General features: G+C 50.4%; 1 protein-coding gene across 1 annotated transcript in view; it reads right to left on the reverse strand.

The window, feature by feature from the left end:
- Positions 1–2,528: 2,528 nt before the first annotated feature.
- Positions 2,529–21,445, reverse strand: part of RABL6 (RAB, member RAS oncogene family like 6) — a 54,148-nt gene continuing 35,231 nt past the window's right edge. Inside the window, exons 9-15 of the mRNA XM_058038320.1 lie at positions 19,601–19,932; positions 17,210–17,375; positions 10,067–10,285; positions 9,155–9,503; positions 6,943–7,114; positions 5,207–5,256; positions 2,529–4,589 (exon numbers count right to left, since the gene is read on the reverse strand). Coding sequence (XP_057894303.1) covers positions 4,386–4,589; positions 5,207–5,256; positions 6,943–7,114; positions 9,155–9,503; positions 10,067–10,285; positions 17,210–17,375; positions 19,601–19,932 — 1,492 coding nt within the window. The 3' untranslated portion in view covers positions 2,529–4,385. The remainder of the gene's footprint in view (positions 4,590–5,206; positions 5,257–6,942; positions 7,115–9,154; positions 9,504–10,066; positions 10,286–17,209; positions 17,376–19,600; positions 19,933–21,445) is intronic.

The following is a 21,445-nucleotide window of genomic DNA, read 5'->3' on the forward strand; positions in this document are numbered from 1 at the left end:
GCTCCTGAGCACCAAGCAGGTGATGGAGAGCTTTCCACAGGAATAACAAAATCATGGACTTCTGTGGGTTGGAAGGGTCCTTAAATATCAGCTGGTTTCAACCCCTTGCTATGGGCAGGGAAACAGCTGGAGTGGTGGTGGCACAACCTGCAGGGACCTGTCTGCCTGTCCTGGGCTGGTTTGACAGCCACAGGCCAGGTATCAGCCATGGCCCTCTGGGGCCCTGCAGGGCTGGGCATGGGCTCAGCAGCTTGGATCCCTGCAGGGAGGAGCTCTGTGTCAGCCACTGGGACAGACGAATGTAAGGAAGAACCTATCCAGCAGACCGAGCCAGCCACCTGTACAAGGAGACCTGGGCATCAGGAGGGGAATGCTGTGCAACAGGAGGAATCCTGGGGACAGCAGGCACAGAATCCTGGGGCAGCTTCAGGCCACTGGTGCAGGGCAGCTGGAAGGTGTCCCCAAAACTGGCTCCCACCTGAGGAGCCACGAGGGCGTCAGGCATGGTGGAACCTGCTGGGCTCAGGTCAGTGTCAGTCTACTCCAGTCTGACTGCACCCATGGCCCCTCTCAGCACCCACAGCCCCTCTCAGCACCCACAGCCCCTCTCAGCACCCACTGTCCCTCTCAGCACCCACTGTCCCTCTCAGCACCCACTGTCCCTCTCAGCACCCACAGCGCCTCTGAGCACCCACAGCCCCTCTCAGCACCCACAGCCCCTCTCAGCACCCACTGTCCCTCTCAGCACCCACTGTCCCCTCTCAGCACCCACTGTCCCTCTCAGCACCCACAGCCCCTCTCAGCACCCACAGCCCCTCTCAGCACCCACTGTCCCTCTCAGCACCCACAGCCCCTCTCAGCACCAATGGCCCCTCTCAGCACCCACAGCCCCTCTCAGCACCCACAGCCCCTCTCAGCACTCACTGTCCCCTCTCAGCACCCACTGTCCCCTCTCAGCACCCACAGCCCCTCTCAGCACCCACTGTCCCTCTCAGCACCCACAGCCCCTCTCAGCACCCACTGTCCCTCTCAGCACCCACTGTCCCTCTCAGCACCCACAGCCCCTCTCAGCACCCACTGTCCCCTCTCTGCACCCATGGCCCCTCTCAGCAGCTGCACTGTCACACACCAGGAGCTGCCAAGTGACAACAGCTGTGAAGCTGTACCCAGGGATGGGTACAGCAAGGAATGCTCCCCAAACAAACACCTGCAGAGAATGGGACAGCACCTGGGCCATGCTGGCCAGGAGGACACTGGGGGACAGCAGGGCCCTTGGAGCTCTGTCCTGGCTTATCCCGAGTGCTCTGGCTCCAAGCCAGCACAGTGGAAGCCAAGACACTTTGGTGGCCCTGGAGAGCCCAGGCAGGCAGGGGAGCAGGCACTACCCTGTTCCTGATGGATGAAGCTTCCCATGCTGTGCTGGGTACACAACCCCAGCCAAAATGCAGTGATAGATCTGCATTTTTCCCTCCTACTGCTCAAAATCCAGCCCCTGCAGCTCTGACCAGCACTAGCTCCAAGAAACTGTAGCTCCTCAGCCTCAAGCTCTTGATTTTTTTTTTTCTTTGATGAGTGATAAAACCAAAAGCAAATACCCTGGTACCTGCAGAGATGCTTGCAGTAACTATTTATATCATTGTGATCCTGCAGAAGCTTCCCCATAATGACAGGCACGTACATACTTTTTATATTTAGCTTCTTTGAAAGGATGGCAAGGGAAAGCCTGGCTCAAACAAGGCCAATTTCCTTCTCCCCCCCTCACGCTTGCTGGCTCTGGGTCACAGCTCACGCTGTAGCTCAAACCAGTTCAGCACTCCCTGGAAAAGGGAGAAGCCCAAGCCTAAAAAGACCAGGCTGGGCAGGGCTTGGGGCAATCAGGTCTACTGAAAGGTGCCTCTGCCCACGGCAGGAGGCTGGAATGAGCTTTAGGGTCTCTTCCAACCTAAATCATTCTGGGATTGTGTGCATTATAAAAAGAGCCTTTTTGTTGCTTTTCCCTTCCACACTCCCACTTTACCACAGGGTGGAGATTTCTCTGGCCCTGCTGCAGAAGCCAAACCATGCCACACACCCTCCTGTGGCTCGATGCAAGTAGAGCCAGCTAGTGTAAGCAGGTCTTGTTGCATCTGCTTTTCTCTTTTACAGGAGTATTTGGGAGCAGAATGATTCATCTTTGCTTGTTTTTGCCTCAGCTCCTTGTGCTGGCAAGCTGCAGGGAACGTGGAGGCTCCTAGGGCAGCAAACGTGGCACGGGAGGCAGAGACAGCGAGGCCAGCCCCTGGCACAGGAGTGGCCACCAGTGCAGGCCCTGCAGCCAAACCCCTGCCCCTCCACGCTGAGCTCCCTCAGGGCAGACCTCAGCTCTGGAGAAAGAACTCATGGGTTTTATGTTCAGCTCCTTTTTTTGGAATGAATTTTAATTCAGCACCCCCTCCCATGAGGTGTGGGAGCACAGCAGCACAAGGAGGGACACACAGCTCCCGAGCCCAGGCACAGGGGCTCTGGGGCAGAAGAAGATGTGCAGAGACAAGTGTACAACAGAGCTTTATAATCAGAATGGACTGTACCAGGGTTTTTCAACGCAAAAATGGAACATGACCCAAAGTCCTGATGAAACAGAAGCACTTTCGGGACTGCAGCAGCTGAGGCTTGGACTTCCACCTGCCTTTGCCCAGAAGGGCAGCAGACCAGTCCTCAATCTTCCTTTTCCTCCCTGGCTGTGCAAGGTTTGAACTCTCCCATGCAATTTCCCTACAGTGCCACGTGGAATGCTCAGAGGCAAATGCTAATGGCAGACAGACCTGAACAATGCACTGCTCATACAGCAAGAAACCAGTTTGTTTTATAGGGAAATGGTTACAAGTGCATTTTGGGCACAAGAAAAAGAAAAATGGAGCAGGAAATGCCTGCTGGTCAAGACAGCTCTGGAATGATTAATGGATCAATAGAACATTGCTTTATAGGGAGGCAGAAGGAAACTCCAGTTTGGATTTCATGGCTGACGTTTTACAACAGAAAGGGGTGAGGGAGAACAAAACCAAACCTCAAATCAACTTATAAGGAAGAGGGGAATGTAATGCACAGAACCTGGAGGAAGCTTCACCATCTGAGCTGAGCAAGGGACCCCAGACCCAAACCAGGAGGTGTCAGAGAACTGACCAGCTCCATCAAACACAGGGACTGCTGACTGAGACACAGGTGAGTGCCAAGGGGTGGCCATAGTGCCCATCCAACGGCTGCTGAGCAGGTACTAATCCATAGGTTTAAGTTCAAAGCAAAAACTAAAAGACTTCCCAAGCTCATGGGACAGAGGAGGCTCTCTCCTTGGGGCAGGAGAGTCAGCACACTGGCTGGCTGCAGGATGGACAGAGGCTGGAGCAGGACGGACGCTGCTGAGCTGCAGTGCTGGTCCCTCTCGGCAGAGCAGCAGCCAGGGTTTACAGCCTGACTGGAAAATGCCTGAGAAGCAAATGCCTTGCCATGCCAACACTGCCCTGTAGCCAATTCTGAAGCTCTGGATATCTTCATTTCCACATGGAGTCATGTCCCTGAGAGGTCCCAGCAGCAGGGGATTCTGGAATATGCAAATTCAAGGGTGGAAAATGCAGAAAAGCACTGATTTTCTTCTCTCTTTCAGGTTAGCTTTGCATTTTTCATTGTCCTCCCAAACTGCATAGCAGCTTACATGTAGTGTCTGAGACACTGGGGCCACGGAAATCAATGGGCTTCATGAATTCCAACAGCAGCACCAGTGAGGGCTAATTAAGCTGCTGTGCAGAAAGGTCCTGTTCAAAGGACTTCAACAATCACACTCTCTCTCACACTGTCCCTGCGCCTGCTGCTTTAGAGAGCTGTACCATAGCATGATCTGCTTGACTTAAAGCTCATCAACTGCTGGGTGAAGCAATGGCCAATATAATCTTTCTCCTTAAAAAAATAGGAAGGATAAGAAGTTAAAGACTTGAGACAGTCAAGCATGATGTGTTCATGCAGCATGTTTTGTTGCACTCCTCTTAACAAGACAGGAATTTCAGGTGTGCAGGAGTGGAATGCAGCAGGGATGGAGCAGGAGGCAGGTCCCCTTGCCCCACAGCTTGCCAGTGACCTGATGGGGCATCTCTGCAAGGAGAAAAACTGACAGCCTGGCAGCAGGCCTGGGAGCCATGCCCTGAACCTTCCCCTGGCTCACGTACATCTCAGCTTGGTTTTCTTTGTGTAACGATGCACCAGAGCAGCACACACAGATGTAAAGCTTTTGTTTTGCTCATTCTGGTTTGAGAGACCATACAGTGAAGGGCCAAAGCTTTACACATCTGTGCCTGTCCTGGGGTGACTCATCAGAGAAGATGGAGACAGCCATGGTGCAGAGTCCACTCGCAGCCCAACTACAGCTCCTCGTAGTCCCCCCCGCCCTGTGGTTTGCTCATGCCGGCTCCTCCTCCGCCAAGAAAGGCCTCAAGTTCATCTATCTCACTGCTTTTCTCCTTGCTCTTCTTTTTCTTTTTCTTTTTCTCTTTTTCCTCTTTGCTCTCCTCCTTCTCTTTGCTCTTCTTGTGTTTGCTCTTCTTTTTCACTGACTTGTCGTCTTCCTGCAAAATGAGAACATTTTTATTAGCAAATGCTCTGAGAGCGCCAGTGACCCAGGATGTACTGCCCTGACACCTGACTCTGAAGAATGGTTTGGGCTGGAAAGCACCTAGCCCAACCCCCGTGCCATGGGCAGGGATGTCTTCAACTGAATTAGGACTCTTACTAAGGCTGAAGCACAGAAGACCCTTCTGTAAGCTTGGACAGAGGAGCAGACAGACCATCTGGGTTATACAGGGCACTGGTCTCTCTGACAGTTTGTGCCCAACAACACCACGGTACTGGACAGGCTTAAATGGCACAGACAAAGCCTCCTGCAGGCTTCCCTCACTATCCACGAGATGTATCCCGTGGGCACCCCTCTGCTTGAAAATCATGGTACTATGAACACAGCCTAGCAGAGAGGCACTGCTCTTCCTCATCCTGTATTGTACAAACTCACACACTCCCTTTCCAAAATTCAACTGCTCTATAAGCTCTCTATAAGCAGACAGCAGAGGTGCAGGATGTGGGCACAGAACAGAGTCCACCAAGTCCCTTTCCCAAGGAGGAAACCACAGAAGGCCACGTCTGTTCTTGGCAGGTGGGTAACACGGCAGATCTGTTTAATTTACAATACCTCTTTGCTTTTCTTTTTCTTCTTCTTTTTCTCCTTAGAAGCTTGTTTATCTGTTAAAACAAACAACCAACAATAAAAAAATCAAACCAAACCAAACCCACCAAAAAACCAAAAAACAAAACCAACACAAAAAAACCAACCCAGAAACATTGTGTTTAATTTAAATGGTAAGAGCTGTAATTCTGCCCTGGCCCCATTTCTGAGAACAAAATGCTCCATCCTGGGCACCCATGGGCAAAGGCAAGGCCAGCACCCCAGACCAAACTGTGCCCCTTTGGGAAGCAACACAGGCCCCAGCCCTCACACCCTGACTGAACTGTATCTGTCTCGTTTAATTACGAGCATTATATGATCTGTATGATCAACACTGACCTAGCATTCACTGTGTCACAGCTACTAAGAAACAGATCTAGAGACCAGCTCTAAAAACTGCTTCCAAAGGCCAAATTTGGGACTGGATTGTTATCTCCAGAAATGAAGAAGAGCTCTTGGGAACAGCTCCCCTTTGATGGAAATCCTCCCAGGCATCTTCTCTGAGGATGACTGAGGACATAGTATCAGCAGATGGGACACCCTGGCGGGCCAACACTCACTGCTGCTCACACTGTGTATGGAAATTACATTCCCAAATTACATTCCCAAAGCATCCCTGCTCTACAGGGGTGAATACTTTCACACCACCAAACGAGTCACAGAGTCCATCCCTGTCACATGCGTCAGATATGACTATGGCTGATGCCTTGGTTGCTGAGTGCCCACTGTCTTTGCACAAAACCTCCTTGAACAGGGGACTCCTGCTTGGCTGCCTCACAAGAGGCCTCACAGCAGCACCACTTTTCACCTGTGCTGTTTGACTGTCACTCTTACCTACAAATACCTTTTCCCTCAGCTGATGTGTACAGGCAGCCATGGAGGAGCCTAATTGCCAGTCAAGCTCCAATCACTGACGACCGAGAGACGGTTTTATATTTATCACCAAAACAGGAGATAGGAGGAACCCACATTTAATTATTTAAGAATCTAAACTGAAGCTAAATTATTGACCTGGGCCTCTGCAGATGCACTTACAGCTATTTCAAGCTCTGCTGTTCAGCAGCTCGGAGTGACAAGCCGATGGAACCATGGCAGCCTGTGACACCTTCCTCACACTTTTGGAGCAGCTATTCAAGGAGAGCTCTCTGGTGCTGCTCACAGCTTTTTTCCTTCCTTAAATCTTTAAATTCCCATCTTTCATGCTGACATTGGGGCAGGTCTACAGGAAGCTTTGCAGTAATGCCTAGACAGCAGGAATTATTTGCATGAATAGGATCCCACCCCATCTTTCTCAAAAACAGAAGAGGAAATTGGCAGGGTATGTCAGAGAATTTTGTTCAAGTTGATCCAAATTCTGGAGGGGGTGGACGCTGCAATGCAATGCTGAACACCAACTCCCAAGCACACAGGGCTAAGCAGGAAGGCTTACACAGCAGCAGCTTGTGAAAGATGTGCTTCTGCTTGCAGCTGGGACAAAAATAACCTATGGCTGGTGCCAGGGACAAGCCAAGTTCTCATCCTCATGGGGAAAAACTTAAAAGCTATTTATGCTGTGCTAAACCAGATTATAGACTCACACAGGGCACTGCATGAAGTTAGAGGGTATTTTATTTAGTGCAAATTGGTTTGCTGGAAAGACTTTGGAAAAACCAGATGCCTGACAAACAAAAGCAGGAAGAGTGGAAAAAAGGTGTGAGCTTTACCTTCCTCACTGCTCTCCTTGGGACCAGCTTCTTCCAAACCCAAGCCAAAGAGATCTGAGTCATTTTTCAGTTTAAAGGAGGGGACTGTTGATTTCACAGGTTGGGGTGGCTTTGCCAGTGAGGTATCATCATCAGATATTTCAGAGAGATCTTCTCGCACTGGGAATTCATTCTAGAGAGAAGCAAAGGCAGACAACACTGACAAATACTTCAACCAAAATCTCTAACCATTTTGCATACAAAAATGTCAGATGTCAGCAGGTGGGCAGGAGGGAAGGAAATGCCAGCTGAAATGAGCTGTTATTGCCTGGAAATCAATGTCCTGGATCTCATGAGCTCTAATTTTTGCCTTGGTAAAATGCCTCAGTTGCACTGGTACTGACAAGGGTGCTCTGAAAACTTCACACTGGGGCTGCTGAAATCAAATTCCCAATATAAAAGGATTAAATGAGACCTTCAACTCTGTTAGCTCACCAGCATCAGCTTCCTTCTGCCCTGGGGAGGCATCTCTGTTCTGGGAAAATCCAATCAAACAGACTGAAAACTCCCCTCCAGCCCTGAGTGACAAATGCCTTCTGCTGTGCAGCTCTGTGGGTCTCAGGTACCAGAGGCAGCAGGGCTGAGGAAGCAGAGTATGTCTGCAGAATAATTCCCTTCATCAAGCCAAAAGGGAATGTGCTCCCAGGGCAAATCTGCCCCTTCAGTATGAGCTAAAAGCCAGGATGCTGCAGAGCCTGGAATTACCCCAAAATCCTCCACCTCTGCATGATGGGAATGGAAAATCAGTTTAATGATCTTCTGATACCAGCCAACTCATCCTCTTCAGAATCTGATCCAACCTTTCCTTGTATCTTTGTGCATGGATGGAAAATGGCCCCACTGTGCTGCTGGTCAGGCAGTGCCCCCACCCTGGCAATGGCAGTGGCTGTACTGGTTTGCCTGACCAGTACACCCTGCAGTGGGAAAGCATCCACATGCCATGGAGCATCCCCAGGGTCAGGCATCCCTTGACACTGCTGCTTTCTCATCAATCCCTTCTCACTGGAGCACGCAAGAGATGGAAATTTGCTCCAAATACTTTTGGTTTCATATTGTCAAGAAAAGCAGGAAGTTAAGATGCAAAATGAATAGAAAATTACTTAATAAACAGCATGACACGTAAATAATGTCAAAGAAACTGTGACAATAGCTCTTTCAACAGGATTCCAGAATCATAACAACTGAGGGAAACCCCCTGAACACCAGCAAACCCAGACATCAGGACACCTCTGAACAGCCACTGCCCATCCCAAATCACTGCTAGCAGTTTCCAGAGATTGCTCTGCAGGTTGTGAGAAGTGGTCACCAAACTCAGGGATATCTCAAGCCATGCAGCAAGTTCTGACCAGTTCAGAGAAGAGGTGCAGGACAAGTGTCTTCTCCACCTGTAATACAGGGTAGGTGTGAGGGGACCCCTGTTTTAGCAGACGCCTGCTGGCATGTGCTGAATGTCACAGACCTTACAGCTACTTCTGTCCTGGAAAGTCCTTCCCAAGCAGACCTTCCTTCTTCCCTTTAGGCCTTGCCAAGCAAATTTTGTGATGGCCTTTTTATTGCTGGATTGACTGCAGGGAGTTCCCTCTTTCTGGCAGAGACACCCTTCTGCATATTAAAGTTCCCATGAAAACCCAGGAGCTTTGCATTTCGTACCTCCTGCACTGCTGGACTGGCTAAGAGTAAACAGCACAGTAAAACACCCAAACATAAATCTTGTTTGTGTCTGTAAACACAAACTTCATGTTAGGGAAGGTCTAGCCTGGATATTAGGAAAAGGCTCTGCCCCCAGAGGGTGCTGGCACTGCCCAGGCTGCCCAGGGAATGGGCACGGCCCCGAGGCTGCCAGAGCTCCAGGAGCCTTTGGGCAGCGCTGCCAGGGGTGCCCAGGCTGGGGCTGCTGGGGGGGCTGGACAGGGACAGGGGCTGGGCTCAATGATTCTTCTGGGTCCCTTCCAGCTCAGGGTATTCTATGGATCTGTGATTCTCTGGGGTTCTTGCTGCCAGGTGGCTTCCATACTCAGAGCATTACTGGATTTGTGCTCACATCAAACTCTGCAGGTTGCTTAGTAACTGCTGCAGAGGGAGGGGAGATGGGATGAAGGCTCTGCTTAGGGCAATGCCTCAACCCTTCCAGCTCAGCTGGGCACAGCTCACACCAACCAGGGCTGTTATTTACCATCTTTTTCTTCTGGCTGTCAGAATCTTCACTTTCAAAGTCTGGGTCATCCATAACGAATGAGAGCATCTGAGTAGCTATTGGTCCCTCTTGATCACTGTCAGACTCCTCGGGCTTCTCCTCTTTGACCACTTTCTGCTTGGAAGCAAGTCCTTTGCTTTGGGCAGTGGCCTTTGAGGCCTGGGCTGCTGCTGTGGGGGCAGCAGCAGGAGCTGCCAGGCTTGTGTTGCCTTTGCTGCTGTTGCTTCGTTCAGACCCAGAACGGGGAGGTAAACTGTCAGGAGGCTTCGGGTCAGTTGCTTTGGTCAAAATTGCTTCACTCTGGGGTTTCAGAGAATTTCTGGAAGACCTGAGAAGAAACAAGTTGTCATAGTCTGTCCACCCTGTTCTGTGGAGCAAGGCACAGTTAACAGCTGAGCCTGCCTCAAGGTGCATCATGCATGCCACTGGGAAAGGCAGTGCATCCTATAGCGGCGTGGGGCCAAAGGCACCACTCAGGCTGAGGATAACCCTCGTGTCCCTAATCCTAACCCTCACCCCACAGGATGTGGTGTGGGGAGAACATCATTCCCCAGCACAGGGTGTGGTGAGTGACTCCACTCCCTTCACCCAAGCCTTGACTCCTCTCTCTTCCCCACACACTACAAACAGCCACTCTGGTGCTTAGTTCCAGGCCCTTGTTCAAATTTGAGGAAAAGCATGCAGAACCACCCCACTGGCACAGGAGCACAGTGCTCCAAGGTATGGGGTAAGACACACAGCAGTTACACCTACAGTAACTACAGTCCCAGCCCACAGCTGAAGAACAGGCAGACAGAGACACCAAGACTTCCCAAAGGCCACACACAGTCAGTGGCAAGATGGAAGCCAGGTTTGCCAGCACAACCCCACACTTCAGTCTATGCTCTGTACCTTTTTTTTTCCTGCTCTGTGTTTTTGTCTCCATCAGGTATGAGGATGACCTTAGAATCCTTCACCTCTTCCTCTTCCTCCTCCTCACTGGAGAGAGTGATGTTCTTGCTCGGCACCCGTTCTGCTGCCGGCATTGGTCTGCTGGGGATTTTGTCATCCAGATCCACGTCATCTTGGAAACCTGCCACCATGGGGTTCCCTCCAGGTGCCTCTCCATCACTGCAACACAGAGAGTGGTCAGACACAGCAGCCCAGGAGCTGCTGGACAGACCTGCCTGCCCCTGCACCAACACTGGGACTAGCCTGGCTTGTACAGCCAACTTCTGGGGACACGTCCCCAGCCTGGGGCAGCTGATGACTAAAGGGTTGGAGCACCTCTGCTTTGGGGACAGGCTGAAAACAAGGATAGTCAGGCCTGGAGAAGAGAAGACTCCAGGGAGGTGTGAGAGTCCCTTCCAGTGCCTAAAGGGGCTCCAATAGAGCTGGAAAGGGACTTTGTACAAGGGACAGGAGGGACAGGACGAGGAGAATGGCTTTAAGCTGAAGGAGGGCAGGGTTAGACAGGATATTGGGAAGGAATTATTCCCTGTGAGGGTGGGCAGGCCCTGGCACAGGGTGCCCATAGAAGCTGTGGTTGCCCCTGGATCCCTGGAAGTGCCCAAGGCCAGGCTGGATGGAGCCTGGGATAGTGGAAGGTGTCCCTGCCTATAGCAGGGGCTGGAATGAGATGGGCTTTAAGGTCCCTTCCAACACAAACCAGCTGGTGATTTTGTGATTCTGTGCGCTGCCAGCCCTCCCTTGCCACTGTCCAGCTCAGGCTGGACCTGCTCCCTGCAGGCTGCAGCAGTGGCACTGGCCCCACACCAAAAGGGCCACAGCAGGATGTGTCACAGAGCAGCTGCTGCCCCTCAAGCTGGAAATGAGTGGCTGGAGAAGATGAGCCTCAGAGCTACAGAGAAGCCTGCTGCCACAGCTTCATCAGAACATGGAGCTCCATCCACCATGCAAGGATCAGTCAGTCAAACCATGGGAACTGCCTGTCTTCATCCCCACATCCTGTAATTAAACCTGATCATACACTGTCACTGCTATGGGAGTTCACTGGCAGCTATTAGCTTCCTGGAACCATTTCTATTTCTGCAGTGCTCCCTGAAGCAGGCAGATACACAGACACCACAGCCAAGCTTTAACACTGCCCAAATTAAATTAACCTAAGGACACACTGCCAGAGCTGGGAGTCTTCAGCCTCCCTGGATGTAGCACAGTTCTGTGTTCAAAGGCAGCTTGAGAGAGCTTTGCAGCTGAAATTGAGGATTCTTGTCTGAATGTCCCTAGGACTCAATTTTAACACTTTCTGAAAATTGTGCTCATGTCAGGAATATAGATATTTTCCCCAGGCTCAGCTGATGAGCCTCTGCCATCACCTTTCCTTGTTCTATTTGTTTCATCCACAAGAGATAACCAGCTCCCTCCTGAAAACCCCACACACAAGTCTCTGCCTTTTTTATGATGCCACCTGCATGGTATAAGCACAACCTTCTTTTTATACAGAGACAAAAAACATATTATAGTTTGGAACAGATTAAACTGTACAGACATAAACAAAACCCTAAAATCCTTTAACTGGAAGTAAGTGGTGTTCCCAGCACAGGCCAAGCACTGGAAGACAGTGGAGTATGGTGTGCTGGTGAGATGAGAAATACCCTAAACAGAGCTGGGATGATGGCAGCTGCTCACTCTGGCTCCTCTACATGGCTGGGTACTGCTTGACAAGATCGTTTAAAAGAGTTAATACATCTGCCAACAGACAATGGAGTTGTTTGTGACAACGGGACAGCAGTGATCACAACCAGTGCTTGTCTGGGCTGAAGTGCTAAGACCAGGACAGGCCCTCCCTCTGCTCTTGGTGTGGATTCCTCTGCTCTCAGGACCTGCTCTCAGTGCCTTATGAGCAGGGCCAGGCTGCTGAAGAGCCCCTTCATCACTAACACTGCTGCTCTCACACTATGCCAGGATAGAGGCACACAGCCCAGCCACACAAAGGAGAGGAAAACTGGTGCCCAAGCAGCCCCCAAAGCTGGAGGAATGACAAGTGAGTGATTCCTGAGGTTTTCAAAGCACTGGCAGGGTTTTCTCTTGAAATGCACTGAAAAGAAAATGGAGTCGCATCCTAGAAATGGCAGGATATTATTCTGAACTAGACTCATTGCCTTTCCTCAACACATCACTGCTCTATTAGGCACAGGGGCTCTTAAGAGATTTCTGCCACTGTCCTTCCAGACTCCACACAGACCTGCAGCATTCCCAGCTTTCCCAGTGCACCCCCATGTGTACAGCCCCTCACCAAAGTGGGTCATGTCCTTCCACAGTGAGAATCCTGCCTCCATCTCCAGCCACCACAGATCGCTGAGCGACAGCGGAAGAGCAGAGCAGTGGAGTGAATATACATCAGGAAAATCACTGCTTCACTACAAACAGGCTCTGACAAGGCAAAACTAGGATCAGCTTGTGGTCCTGAGCTTCCAGCTGGAAGGAAGGCAAAGCATGCAAAGCCAAGCACATTGCACCGCTCCCTGCAGCCCTTGAAGCACTGCCAAGCTGGCACGAGCACTGAGCTAGCGTGGCTGCAGGTGCAGGTACCCCCCAAAAGTGATGCTGCTCACTGAGGTCTGCTCTGAGCTAGTGACCACACAGACTGCTGGGGTGTCCTCTGTGAGCCTCCAGTGTGTCACAGATTGGCTGCTGGGGAGGAAACAAACCCTGATGCAACCTGAGCTCACAGCCTCAAACCTAGATGGGCTGTGCTCCCACAGCCTCAGGAGCTCAAGGGCTTCTCTCACATCCTTTTGTGGGGCTAAGGAAAGAGAAAAAACCCAAGCTGTACTAAAGCAGGTAAGCTGAGGGAATCCCACCCTGCAGGATGAGCCTGCGTGGCTGTTCTAGATGTGAGTCTTCTACTGTGAACCTTCCCTGGGCATCATGGAATCCATAACAGATCCATAATAGCAAAGAACCACTTCAAAGCCCTTCAGATGTAAGGACACACACATCTAATCCATCTTTAAGATAAATGTCTAAGGATGCAGAAAGGAAAGATCAGGAACACTGTCAGGTAAAGCATAAACTGGCTTTCAGCCCCCCTCAGGGACCCAGGCTGCCTGACCCAGCAGGAGCCAAGGGCGAGATGCTTTGGAGGCAGATTAGGTCCTCTGGTGCACTCATATCCATGCTGGCTCAGGGCATCAGGTTAAAGAGCAGCAAATTAAGTTCTGAAACAGCAAATTGGGAGATTGAAATACCTTCCTAATTAACTGGTAAAGGAAGTGAATCTGGGAGTTCTCTACTGCAAGTCAGAGAACCACAACATGTCACTGAACAAAACCCAGGACGTCACTGCAGGCCTGGGGTATGACAAGCTGAACAAGGTGCTCTGCTGCCAAGAAGGCCAATGGTGTCCTGGTCTTTATGAGGCAAAGCACTGCCAACAGGTCAGGGAGGTGATGCTGCCCCTCTGCTTTGCACTGGGGAGGCCACAGCTGGAGTCCACTGCACAGCAAAGAAAGAGTGAACCCAGTGAAGGGCCATGAGGATGATTAACTGACTGAAGCATTGCTCACATGAGGAAGGGATGTCCCACATGAAGGCCAGGACTGCTCAGCCTGCAGAAGGCTTGAGAAGACTTTATAAAATTATTTAAACAGCTGAAGGAGGTACAAAGAAGATGGAGACAGGCTCTTTTTGGTGCTGCCCAGTGCTAGGACAAAAGGCAAGGAGCACAAACTGTGACTCAGGAGGTTCCCCACAAACATAAGCAAACTCTTTTTCCACTGAGAGCATGCCTGAGCACTGGCATGGGTTGCCAGAGAGGTTGTGGATTCTCTGGAGATACTCAAAATCCAACTGGAAACGGTCCTGGAAAACCAGTTCTGAGCGGCCCAGGAGGAGGGGGAGGTTGAACTGGATGGGCACAAGCTGCCTCCAACCCTGTGAATGCACCTCAGTTCACTGAGGTGTTCCCAGAGCTCCCTGCAGGACTCATGCTCAGTCAACAAGGCCATTCCTCTTGGGTAGGACAAGTAATTTCACAAATTCTCAAAACATGGCCCACTCTTCTGCCACATCTTCAATGACACTCAGTCCTGGAGCTTACCCTTGGCTACAGCACACGCAGGCATGCTGGTGAGCTGTGTAAGCTCAACACTCAGGTATCTGCTTCAAAATGAGCACGAGACCTGAATGCATCTTGCTGGGTCATTCTCAGGCCTTGTTCTTCACTCGGATACAGGGGAAAAGCAGCTTCCAGGATTCCATTTTTTGAAACCAATAAAATCTCCCCAAGGTCTGAGTGATTCCACAGATCTACTGTGTTCTTTGGATCAGAGATAAATTTCTGCAGCAGATTTTATGGGAATTACAACCACCTCCTCACTGCAGCAGAAGCTGATTCTCGAGGACAGTGCTTACAGAACTGGAATGTTGCTCCTAGCTACTGTGGGGCTGTGAGTGACATCCTGAAAGAAACCTGTTATTGCAGGTGATGGTCAGAACCACATCCTCATCTCTGAATTTCTGCACCTCTGGCTTATTCTAGTAGGCCTTTTTTGGCAAGAAACAGAATGGAAAATTGCCAGGTCACTAAGAAAACTGCATGATATATAGAAGAAACCAGAGCAAGCCATGGATGCCAGGCTGCAGAGGAGAAATGAGTGTGTGAATTTGCAGGGTTCTCTCACCCCTGTCCAACAAGTTAGATTTTTTAATACAGTTTAACACTTATTTGCTTCCACTGACTGACACTCTGGAGCAGAGAAAGCTTTGTGAAGGATCAGCCTCCCAACCACAGCAGAACTGCAGCTCCAGAGCTCTGAGGGCACCTCAGGACCCAGCCCCTCAGAAGGTCAGGCTTGGCTCTTCTGACAACTCCTTGTTAAACCCAGAAAAATATCTCAGCTCTGCCACAGCCACGAGCAAGACGCTTTGTAGGCCAGCATGCTGCCAGCAACCCCACTTTTTTCTTGCCTTTTTTTTTTTTTAGTTTTAATAAAACATCCACGTGTTCTGCCATCACAAGGGACGATGATTCAGGCTGACCTGCATTACACAGGCATTGAGCCTCACAAACAGCACTGATTTAAGACTGCTGTGGTTGAAGTAGAGAACACTGGGTCTTGACAAGGATGTTAAAAGAGGCAGAATTCAGAGATGAGCAGTGTCCACATTTAATTAGTCTCCAGTTAGTCCATTGTTGATGACAAGAGGCAGCAGGCAAGGAATATTTTGAGCAACAGATACAGAGCCTAAGAGTATGCTTAGGTCACCTCTTAAGAGACAGTCTGCTTTCAGACAGCTCCCTGCACATCCTCTTGTCTGAGCAGTTCAGTATACACAATCCCCTTTGCTTTTTTTTGGTTAAAAAACACCAAAGCCAGGAAAAGAAAAAAAGGGGAAAAAAAAGAGAAAATACAGCTCATGGCATAAGCACAGCTCTGCCATTTTGAGGAGATAATTATAGACTCACAGACTGGTTTGGGTTGGAAGAGGCCTTAAAGCTCAGCTTGTTCCAACCCCCTGCACTGAGCAGGGACATTTTCAACTGGATCAGGTTGCTCAGAGCCCCAGCCAGCCAGACTGGGAATGTTTGCAGGGATGAGGCAACCACCACTTCCCTGGGCAACCTGTGCCAGGGCCTCACCACGCTTGTAAAATCCTTCTTCCTTATACCTAGTCTGAATCTCCCCTCTTTTAGTTTAAAACCACCATTTCTTGTCCTACTGCAATACACCCTGCTAAAATCTCTGTCCTCATCCTCTCTTAAATATTGAAAGACAGCAATAACATCTCCCCAGAGCCTTATCTTCTCCAGGTGAACACCCCCAGCCTGGCTCCAGAGCAGAGAGGTTCCAGGCCTTGGAGCATCTCCATGGCCTCCTCTGGACTCTCTACAGCAGCTCTACATCCTCCTGATGCTAGCCCTCAGGGCCAGAGGCAGCTCTGCAGGTAGGGTGTCACCTGAGCAGGGCAGAACTCCCTCTTCCCTGCTGCCCATGCTGGAGATCAGCCCAGTTTCAGGGCTGGGGCAGGTCCAGCTCTCACCCACCAGCACCCCCAAGTCCTTCTCTCCAGTGCTGCACTAAATCCCTTCACCCTCCAGCCTGGATTGATCCCAGAGGTTGCCCCAACCCAGGTACAGCAACTTGAGCTTGGCCCTGGTGGACCTCATGAGGTTCCCATGGGCCATTTCTCATGTTTTCCAGGTTCTGGATGACATCTTGTTATTCAGGAGTGTCACCCACACTATTCAGCTTGGTGTTGTTGATAAACCTGATGAGGGTGTCCTCAATCCCCCTGTTTCATGGATGAAGTCCATGTCTCAGTACAGAGCCTGAGGAACACCACCCATCTTCAACTGGACATTGAGCCATAGATCACTACTCTCTGCATGTGAATATCCAACCCATTCCCTATCATCCATCAAATCTGTGTCTCTCCAATTTAGTGAGAAAATTCTGGGAGGAAACACTAGACACAGAGAAAAAGAAAGGCACCCCCTAAGAATTTTTTTTAATTCTGCAGGCAACCATGCAGTGACACTCCCAAAGGAGCATGACTTTCTCCATCCTTCCTTCCAGAATCCCACAGAGATACAGAGGGCTCCCAAGTGTCCTCCACCATACCCCAAACCCATTTATAGTGCCTCAGGAATGACATTATCAAGTCATAGAGGAACTTGGCCACACTTTGTGCCTCTGCAGAAGGTAAATATTCATTAAGCAAAACATAGTATCCCTGCAAAGTGCACTATGTTCCAGGAGGAAAATATCTCAAATTATTTGGTGTGTTTGGCCAGAAGGAAAATCCCTTCATGACCCAAAGGGCCCAGTTTAATCTGAGCACAAAGCAAAACAGCAGCACCAGGAAGGTGATAATCTGCTTTTTGTGATGTTCTTCCTTCCCAGGGAGCAGTGTGTATCACTAAATGGGAAACAGTGAATGCTACGACTGAGCACAGCACAGCCAGAAAGGCTCTGGGGCAGCTAACTGCTCTGGAATCAGGGAATGGCTGCACCATGGTAGCCAGGCTGCACATCCAGGTGTGTCCCTGCTGGGCACCTGCCATCCCTGCTGCCACCCTCCTTTTCTTACCTCTCACTGTCCACACGGTGTTTGGGCTGTGGTTTCCCTTTGTCTTTCTGTGGTGCTGGCTCTTCCAGAAAGCTGTGGTCCAGGCTGTCCTCAGGAACAAAGTCCTCCACGCTCTGTACCTTGGCAGGGGCTGCAGGGTTGGGGGGAGGAGTGGCAGCAGCAGGATCTGCATTAGCAACAGGAGATGTAAAACACTGGTGTCACCACAAGCAAGACAGAAATTGGCTTTTTCCAGATCTGTACTGCCCAGGGTGGCAGCAGCCATGAGGCAGGACCCTGGTTCCACAGCAAGGGAAGAGGAAGGTTATGAACAGGATATAAACCAGCCCAGAGTCTGACATGAAGGCATTCACAGATCATGGTGCTGTGGTTTAGAATGCACCAGGCTGACCCAGGCTTTTGGATGGACTGAAAACCTCCCTGGCAAGGCCTGGCTCTACTCTCCAAGGAATGCTATGACTGACTGTACCACAGGTTTTATTACACCTGTGCTATGTGCACTGCTCCTGGGGGATGTCCCTTCACTATTCTCTTACCTTTTCCACATTGTTCAGTTCACCCTCTCTCCTATCCTCTTGCTTTTTTCAGCTGTAACTGTCCAAGGCAGAATTGTTCACGTTGTGCTTTTAGATGCTTTGTGTAAACAAAAGCTCAAGAGCTACCTCAAATAGAGAGTGACTTTAATACAGCTAATTTGTAGAAACACCTTTCCCCATCTTCAAGGTATCAGGATGAAAACTCATGAAATCAGCATAACTAAGAAGCCTGAAGTGATTAACATTTCCAGAATTTGCAATACTCAATGTTTTTCCTCTGCTCATGCTGCACTTCACATCTAGACTTTTCTTTTGGGTAAAACAAGACTTGTGCCTTTTTTTTCTAGATTTCACTCTCCTTAGCACAACTTTCAGACCACTTCTACATACCAACAGTACCACTAATGCCACAGAGTAGCACTGGTGCAAGCTAAACCACAGCCAAAAGAATTACTACGCTAAGATTTCAAGAGAAATCTTAAATAGCAGCTCCCAGAAAAACCAAGTATTACTTGGTAACAATGATTTTTTTAGCTGCTTTGCAGTGAATTGGTGCCTGGGTACATTCCAGCAGAGGTGCAGGCCCTTGGCACACCACTGAAACCTTGCAACACTGACACATCAGCTCTTCCTGGCTGCCTTTTGCAACTGCTCCTAAGCATTCCGAGACATCAGGGCTGAAAGTCACAAGCCCAAAACAGCTGTCAAGCTAAGAACGAGTTTAAAAAAGACAAGAAAAAGAAAAGCCCCAAACCCAACCACTGTAAGACTGGTAGTAGACCAGTCTTTTATTCTGCAGATCAAAATTATAAAGGTTGCTTTTATCGACAAGGAATTTCTAATATCTCCTCTCCTCTCCGTTTTTTTTTTTTTTTTTGTTTAATTTTCTCTGGGTAGGAAGAGTCATAAACAAACCAAAATGGGTGCATTGTGTCATATCTGGGAAGAGGCACAGGATGCAGAACATTGTGTGCAGATCTAAAGCCAGACCATTTCAACATCTGAAATTGCAACCCGTGTCCCCAGCACCTCCTCCTTTCTCTCTGTGGGTGTCTCAGGAGCACTGTGAGCCAGTGTGAGAGGGAAGGTATTTCCAAAGGGTGACTCAAACCATGTCATCATTTTTAGGCAGTGCCAGCTCTGCAGCTCCAGTTAGCTCTGCAAACAAAGTGAATGTGACAGGCAAATTATGGTCCAGATCAGTAAAATTACACGCAACAAACCCTTGATGCCTCTGCCTGGCACTCTGTCCGGCAGGCTCTGGACCGAGCGCTGTGCTGCTCCAGCGGGTACCCGTGCTGAGGCAGCAGCCGAGGGCTCCCTCCTCCCAGACCTGCTCTGAAGGAGCAGATTTCCCCAGAGGGGCATCTGCTGTGGAGCCTGGACCTACGTGACCATTTCTGGCTGAATAACCTTTAAACCCAGTGCTCCGCTTCTCTCCATTACGCATAGGAGCCCCTCTGGACTGCCACACGTGTGCAAGGATGGCACTTCAAATAAACAGCTTCTCCAGTCATTTGTTTGCTATTCAAGAGGTATTTTTGCTCCTGGTGAGAACCTGACATTTTACTTATTTTATTAGCGCCTCCTGTGCATTCAGGATCTTCCTCTTAAGCATGCTACAGCCAGCACCCCGCTGGCCGGGCACAGTCCCCATCCAGAACAGAGACAAACCAAAATGCTGATCAGGGAAAATAGAGAATGACAGCCCAAGTCTCCCTGGACACCCGCTGCACAAGCACGGCGCCTGTGGCCTTCACACACCTGTCTGCTCAGCCTCTCGCAGGGAAAAAACGAGACGAGAACTGGAAGGGCTATGGGTGGCATCCTGCCAGGACAGGGCGCCAGCACGCACCTGCGTGGGGAGGAGCGGGCTCGGCCGCGGGGGATGTGCCGAAGAGCCGCGCGATGATGCCGCGCCGGGCCGGGGCGGCGGCGGGAGCTGCGGCGGGCGCGGGGGGCTGCGGGGCCTCGGGGGCAGGCACCGGTGACAGGGACGAGGCGGGCTCGGGAGAGGCGGCGGCGCTGGCGGTGAGCGGCGGCTGGGGCGTGCTGGGGCTGGAGCTGCCCGTGGATGCGGAGCTTGGAGCTACGATGGGTGACTGGGAGCCGGAGGAGGGGCTCTGCCCGTTTGTTGCCAGGGGTGATGTGTGTCCTTGGCTTCGGGCTTCCATCATTTCCAGGAACCTGTGGGGAAGATAAATTACAAATATAAGGAATGGCGAATCTCAGAATCCCAGACTGCTCTGGGTTGGGAGGGACCTTAAAGCTCATCTCATTCCAACCTCTGCCATGGGCAGGGACACCTTCCACTAGGCCAGGCTTCTCCAAGTCCAACCTGGCCTTGGACGCTTCCAGCAATCGAGGGACAGCCACAGCTTCCCTGGGCGCCCTATGCCAGGACCTCCCCATCCTCACAGGGAAGAATTTCTTCCCATCCAACCCTGCCCTCTGGCAGTTTAAAACCATTGCCCCTTGTCCTGTCACTACCTGCCCATATAAAAAGTCCTTCTCCTTCCTTTATATAAGCCCTTTTCATCTGGCTGTGTGTTGAGCTGGGAGAGTATGGGTCTGCTTCCAGCTGGGCTTGGGAGGGTATGGATCTGCTTCCAGTGACACTGTGAGTCCCTGGGTCACAATAAATCTGGTTTACCCACACGAGCTGAACTTGCCCCATCTGCATTGAGGTGTGGAGTATCCCAACCTGCTCTGCACTACAGGATGAAACCTACAGCACTGGAAACTCTCTGAATAGACAGACTATAATAACATGCCAGTGCTTGAAATGCAACCTGAAGTCAGTTGTTGGACATGTCTCTAAAGGAGTAAGTGCTCTAGGAATGGCATGTTTTTACATTCTGCAGAACAAATCACAGTACTCAAGAAAACTGCTGTAATAACCTCTTTAGCAGCCAAGAATGGATTTGAGAGGAGAATCCTCGAATATCCAAAGAAAAGAGCTGTCCTGAGGGCTCAGAGAAGACTGACTGCCATTACCCTTCTCGCAGGGTGCAGCTCCACATGCAGGCTCTCCCCTGCACACACTCCCCCTCTGTGTGAGAGGCCCTGGAGCCAAGCAGCAGGAGCACTGGAGCAGGTTGTGGTCCTGGCTGGGTTCCCGACTGGAAGAACATTAAAGCCTTACCACTACAGGGAGTGAAAAGCTCTTTCCTTTTCCAAAAGAAACCCAAGCCTAACCCAAGCCTCCCTCCGCAGCCCACGGGGTCAGCAGCCTGTTTCACACACTGTGTGCAGAGAAACGTGGACAGAGACAAGTTTTTGCCATTAAATTGTCTGAAAAACAGATCTGCCACATGCTGCCCAGCTGAGAGATACAGAGAGGACACCCAAAGTGAAGCATCCTGTGTAATATCCAGCACATCCCAGTCTCACCTCTCATTTCATTAAGCTTAATAAATTTGTGCATAGAGGCTCTGGATTCAGCTGGTTCTGCAAGACAGACTTTGGTTGTGCTCCAGGCAATGAGAATGTGAAGGGAGAGCCTCCTCCCCCTGACCTTGTCCTTCAGGGACCTGAGCCAGCCAAAACCTTCCCTGGACCAACTGCTGAGCAGAACACAAACAGTGGGGGCTAAGAAACTCTGAGCCTTGAGATATGATTTCCTATTTTAAGGCAGTAACCTGATATACTTTTAAGGAACAAAATAATGTACTTTGTGACCAGCAGTGTCAGGAGCCCT

Source organism: Melospiza georgiana, chromosome 20, assembly GCF_028018845.1.
Source record: "Melospiza georgiana isolate bMelGeo1 chromosome 20, bMelGeo1.pri, whole genome shotgun sequence".
In the NCBI taxonomy this organism is placed as follows: Eukaryota; Metazoa; Chordata; class Aves; order Passeriformes; family Passerellidae; genus Melospiza; species Melospiza georgiana.